General features: G+C 45.2%; 1 protein-coding gene across 1 annotated transcript in view; it reads right to left on the bottom strand.

The window, feature by feature from the left end:
* LOC121684578 (cytoplasmic dynein 2 heavy chain 1) overlaps positions 1–5,325 on the bottom strand; it is a 170,373-nt gene that overhangs the window by 49,985 nt on the left and 115,063 nt on the right. Inside the window, exon 79 of the mRNA XM_042064637.1 lies at positions 1,883–2,038. Within this exon, the coding sequence (XP_041920571.1) occupies positions 1,883–2,038 (156 nt within the window). The remainder of the gene's footprint in view (positions 1–1,882; positions 2,039–5,325) is intronic.

Raw genomic sequence — 5,325 nt, 5'->3', positions numbered from 1 at the left:
AGATTAGAATTAACTTTCAGAATCAGTATCCAGAACACTTTTTCTTTATTGTAGTATGTCAAAAGCAATCTTAACTTTTGTTTGCCTTTATAATGTCGTACTTTCACTTTCACGTTATCCACTTCCCAAACTGCTAGACTAGAGTATTAAGCCCGTCATAGTCCAGCCTATGTGCAGTAAATCGTTTGAGTATTTTTTTTTTAAGTGGAGTAGGTAATTCAGGTATGGGCACCACAAATTGCATTAGAGGGTGATGAAGGGCGATGGTGAGCACTGTTTACCAATGAAGTGAAAGCTTAAAAACTTGCTCGTCTTTGTACATCGAGGCCTGAATGAGAGAGTGAGAGAGAGAGAGAGAGAGAGAGAGAGAGAGAGAGAGAGAGAGAGAGAGAGAGAGAGAGAGAGAGAGAGAGACGAGAGAGAGAGAGAGAGAGAGAGAAAGAGGGTTAAGGACAGAGGAGCAGTGAGCTGTGACACATTAACATAAGAGCCACGTAGAGACTACACAGAGAAGGGAAGACGATCGCCTGCGGGAGGAGGAGGAGAGGGAGGAGAGGGAGGAGGAGGAGAGGGAGGAGGAGGAGGAGAGGGAGGAGGAGGAGGAGGAGAGGGAGGAGGAGGAGGAGGAGGGGTGGAGTGAGGGATGGAGATGAAAACCAAGAAGGAGTAACTGAGAGAGAAAGGAAGCCTCGCAAAGCATGCTGGGGGATGATTTTTGCACGTTCACGTTCCAAGCAAAGGTAAGTAATTAACCTCAATTAATTAAGAACCGGCCTGGTGACCACTGCTGCAACGGAGAGAGAGGAAAAGCGAGGGAAGGAATCGATGGGGGAGGAAGGGGGAGAGAGAGAGAGAGAGAGAGAGAGAGAGAGAGAGAGAGAGAGAGAGAGAGAGAGAGACAGAAGGAGAGGGCAGAAGGGGGAGTTAATTAATAACACAGGATCCTTCAAAGCCTGGGCTCTGAAAATAATTGTCGACTTAATTACCCCCGCAGTCCCGGGCGGATACAGGGATGCGGTGCGTTGTGACAGCCGCCGTCTTCCTGTTGTGCCACTTTAATTGTTTTCCGTTCCACATGACGGCGACCGAAAGCATCAGACTTGTATTCTATTTCTCTTGCTTTTGCTCTCTCTCTTTCTTTCTCTCTCTCTCTCTGTTTAGTGTTATAAAATGATGGCAGAGGAACACAACCTTCCTCACCAATATTCTCCCTTGTTATCAGATGAACCTGCTCTGATCCTACATACTATGAGATTAGATATTACATGTAGTATAATCATGTCTGACTGCAGTGCAGGAGGGTGGGGCACCACCATGCCACATCACTTGGATGCGTGTGTTTAACATGCATAGAGGGATTTGACAATATCTTCAACAAAGCTTCATGGATGGATATACCTATAGGAACGTCACCTATTACCAACCGTCCCTAAATTAGCTATGTACCAAACATTGAATTTTACTGTGACTCAAAGAGCTCTAAACAGTGTTGTAAGGCTGTGTGTACAAATCCGCTTGGAGCTCCAGTGGAATTTTGATTTGCGACGAGAATTCTCGGTCTAACCGCTGATGTGTGAGAAAGGTTGGAAATAGGCACCAGGCATTAAAAGGCATTAAAAGCCCCGGTAAGAATCAAACTAGATTTTGTTCAAATCTACACACCTACTGTATGGCTACTGAAAAATGTAAGGTTCATTTATCAAATGTTATTTTGAAGTATTAAAAAACATCAATGTTTTAGAATTTTTAAATAAAATGGTTGGTAATTGGTGGTTTTTACGATAGCGAATGTCAACAGTAAACGTGTGTATGGTTGTTGTTAGGCAGTTACACATACTGTTACACAGTATGTGTAAGTGTGTGTGTGTGTGTGTGTGTATACCTGTGGGATGTAGTTGCGTCTCTCCTGGCAGACGGCATGGAACCAGGCAAGGCAGAAGAGGGCCTGTGCACGGGTCAGCTGGCCGCCCTTACTGACCTGCTCAGGGCTCCAGGACTCATACGTCCTCAGCAGGTTCTTCTTTAGTCCGGGAGGAGCCTGACGAGGACACACAGATACACAGAGAATAAGGAAAGATGAGAGAGAGAGAGACAGAGAGAGAGAGAGAGATGAGAGAGAGAGAGAGAGAGAGGAGAGAGAGGAGAGAGAGAGAGAGAGAGAGAGAGAGAGAGAGAGAGAGAGAGATATGTCAGGTATGTCAGACTAGCAGCGGACACATTCTGCAAGACTTATTCTATCTGGGTCAAAGCCTTGCGCTATATTGTTCATTTATGATTGTAGGGGTGAGGTGTGGAAATTGTCTGTGAGAGTTGGAGTTCCAAGCACCCAAGCATGGAGAGAAGGCAACACTCCCTGGAGTCAACACAAAGAAGTGAGCTCACTATGGGCTCTGACTTGTGGGATGGCCCTCAATGTGATGGCAATGTTAAAAGCTACGTCAATGTTGATGTGAAACACTTGTGTGTCAGTATAAAGTCAGTATAAAGGTATCTGCTGAGAAGAAAACATGAAATAAGTAATCGACAACAATGAATGACAAGAGAGAATAGAGCCTTCTACGTCAAAATGCAAATAGAAATATTAACAAAGAATATTTAAAAACTGGAGTGAAAATCCACTTGCAATGTGCTCTCTTTACGCCCCCCCCCCCTTTCTATAAAAAACCCCAATAAAGCTGGTTTGTAACATGTTTGTTTGTAGTCCTGTAGCACACAGCCCTTAGGGTATGGAATTGTTTTTTTGTTTTCCCTGGTTCACTTCAATTGTGAATTATGGAGCTGAATCACACCAAACGCAGAGCGATCATAAGCATACATTTCCCTCTGATTCATACAGAGCCGGAGCGGGATGCTGAGGGAGTGTGGCAGTGATGAATGCAGTGACCAATGACAGAACAGGAAGTGGAGAAGGAAAGGGGGGGGGCTGTTATGATCATGATTGCCTGTCTTGATGCAGGAGGCTGAGTTGCTGCATTTACATGAGTTTTCAGGAACACAGAGCTCTCCTGCCTCAGGAAGACCAGAACATTATCGGTATATACAAATTTACAAGTGAGTAAAGCCTGACCACACACGCACACACACACACTTCCCACTCACTTTGCATACAAATGTAACCCACACCCTTGTCATCATCTTCCAAGCTCAAAGATGCAGAAACAGTGACGCATCCCGAGACGAGTAAGAGGGAGGAAATGAAGTCATCTCCTCCAGGTGCTGTTGCTTTGCATACTGTATGCATTTGTCTGAAGGCACCATGGAGTTAAAGCTTCTCTCAGATTAAGTGGATTTGGGTTTTGGGCTTTCTTATGTTGTGCTTGTGTTGTGTATGTGTTTCTGCTTTACTGCATGGAAATACAACTCTTTTTGTATGAGTTTGCATGAGTCAGTCCCTCACTGTGTGTGTGTGTGTGTGTGTGTGTGTGTGTGTGTGTGTGTGTGTGTGCATGTGTGTTGAGCAAACACGTACGTGTGTGTGGATGATGCAGCCTGAGGACCGGCCAGACAGGCCTGAGGACCACAAACAGAGGACAAGGACGCACAACACTCACCCTCTCACTGCTGAGGGACACACAGGGATGCACAACGCTCACCCCCTCACTGCTGAAGGATGCACAACACTCACCCCCTCACTGCTGAGGGAGCGTCATGGACACTCTGGACAAACTCCCCCCAAAAAAGGAGCCTCACTGAAACTTCCCATCATCAGCACAGCACCACCTGCAAGTCACTTACAGCAACAGACAAAAATGCCCCCAAATCCCATGATTCAAATCTCCATGTTGTTTGGGGGAATGCAAGCATCCCTGTCGCTGCATTTTAAAGCGGGTTCATTTTGTTTTCTGTGATGAAAGCTCATTTCGTATTTGTTTGAGAGGATCACCCTCTCCAAGGATAGACTCTCTCTCTCTCTCTCTCTCTCTCTCTCTCTCTCTCTCCGTAGCTAACAGCACCATGGGGTTCAATTTACAATTAACGCCTGTCTTCTCTCCTGCAGCAGTCACGCTGATTTCCATGAAAATAAAAAAAAAAAGAGCTGATGACTCTTCATATCTCTGCACAAAATGGATTATGACTGCTAAGTCAACACGCTGAATATAACCTTCACTGTCACTGACAGCCACACAAACACACAATGGAGACATCTGAGACTGAAAGACTAATGTTAGCCGTTTGCAATGTCATGGCAGAATACACCAATAACACTCAACTGCCTGTACGCCTTTTGGGGAAGGCAACAAGGTGCACTGCTGCAATACTAAGCGCCTATGTGGAAGGGGTGTAGAATCAATCAGGGAGACATATTAAAGCTTGAATGCATATGGCTGATACACATTGCCTATAGAAAAAGAGGCTGGTAGGATGAACATGAGCAAACACGTGATTCCACCACTGCCTGATCATGCCGACATAGACAGAATGGTTTTCACCTTGACAAATAAAACTTTGAAAATGCCTTGAAGTCAATACATAGCCTTGAAGGAACACCACAGCCCCAGATAGCTTTGTTGGGTTTAAGCCCGGTCTAACCTTTACCACAATCGTCACCAAGTTGTTTCTCCCACAAAGAGTCAGCATTAAGTGAGGGTGGACTGAAACTGTTCCTGAATCATTCCTAAGTCCCTTAAAACAGGAGGGATTATCCCCCTGCTCCGCTCACACAAACCCCAGAAGCTGTAACAAGCCTCCAAACAGACACCGGGTCCAGTAAACATCCCAAACCTGAGATCCCCCCTCAAAGGGAGAGGATTCATCTTCTAGAGTTCAGCTCCTGTTCACACTTCTGTACCAGGGGGTAAATCTCTTACCAGAGAGGAAAAAGTTATGATTGGAAACCCAAACTATTCCGACAGCTCTTTTGGCGGGAACAGAGAGGGGAATCACTAATGGGAACATCATCTCCAAGGTGAAAATGAGTCAAAAACTTAAATCTGGAATATGTAGCAGTGCTGCATCCCTTAACGAAGAGGAAAAAAGTTATGATTGGAACACGCTGATTATGGTGACAGCTCTGCTGGTGGAAAACAGATGGGGGAAGTCACTAATTGCAATGCCATCTCCAAGGTCAAAAAACCCTCAAAAAACTCAGATCAGAAATACTCCTAATGTGCAGACACTTCCGATGTTTAAGTGTGGATTTGTATCATGAACAAGCTGTGAGACAACAGCAGGGAACAAGCGCAAAGACCTCTACATTGATCCTGTCAAGGAGACTTGTCTAAGGCTGCGACTGTTTTGAACAATGTGACTCAGTGCAGAGAACAGTGCAGAGATGTAAAAGTCCGGCTTCAGAAAGTAAAAGACCTGCCATGTATTGGTTCTACC

This window comes from Alosa sapidissima, chromosome 15 (genome assembly GCF_018492685.1).
Source record: "Alosa sapidissima isolate fAloSap1 chromosome 15, fAloSap1.pri, whole genome shotgun sequence".
NCBI classification, from domain to species: domain Eukaryota; kingdom Metazoa; phylum Chordata; class Actinopteri; order Clupeiformes; family Clupeidae; genus Alosa; species Alosa sapidissima.
This window is presented reverse-complemented; position numbering and strand designations above follow the sequence as displayed.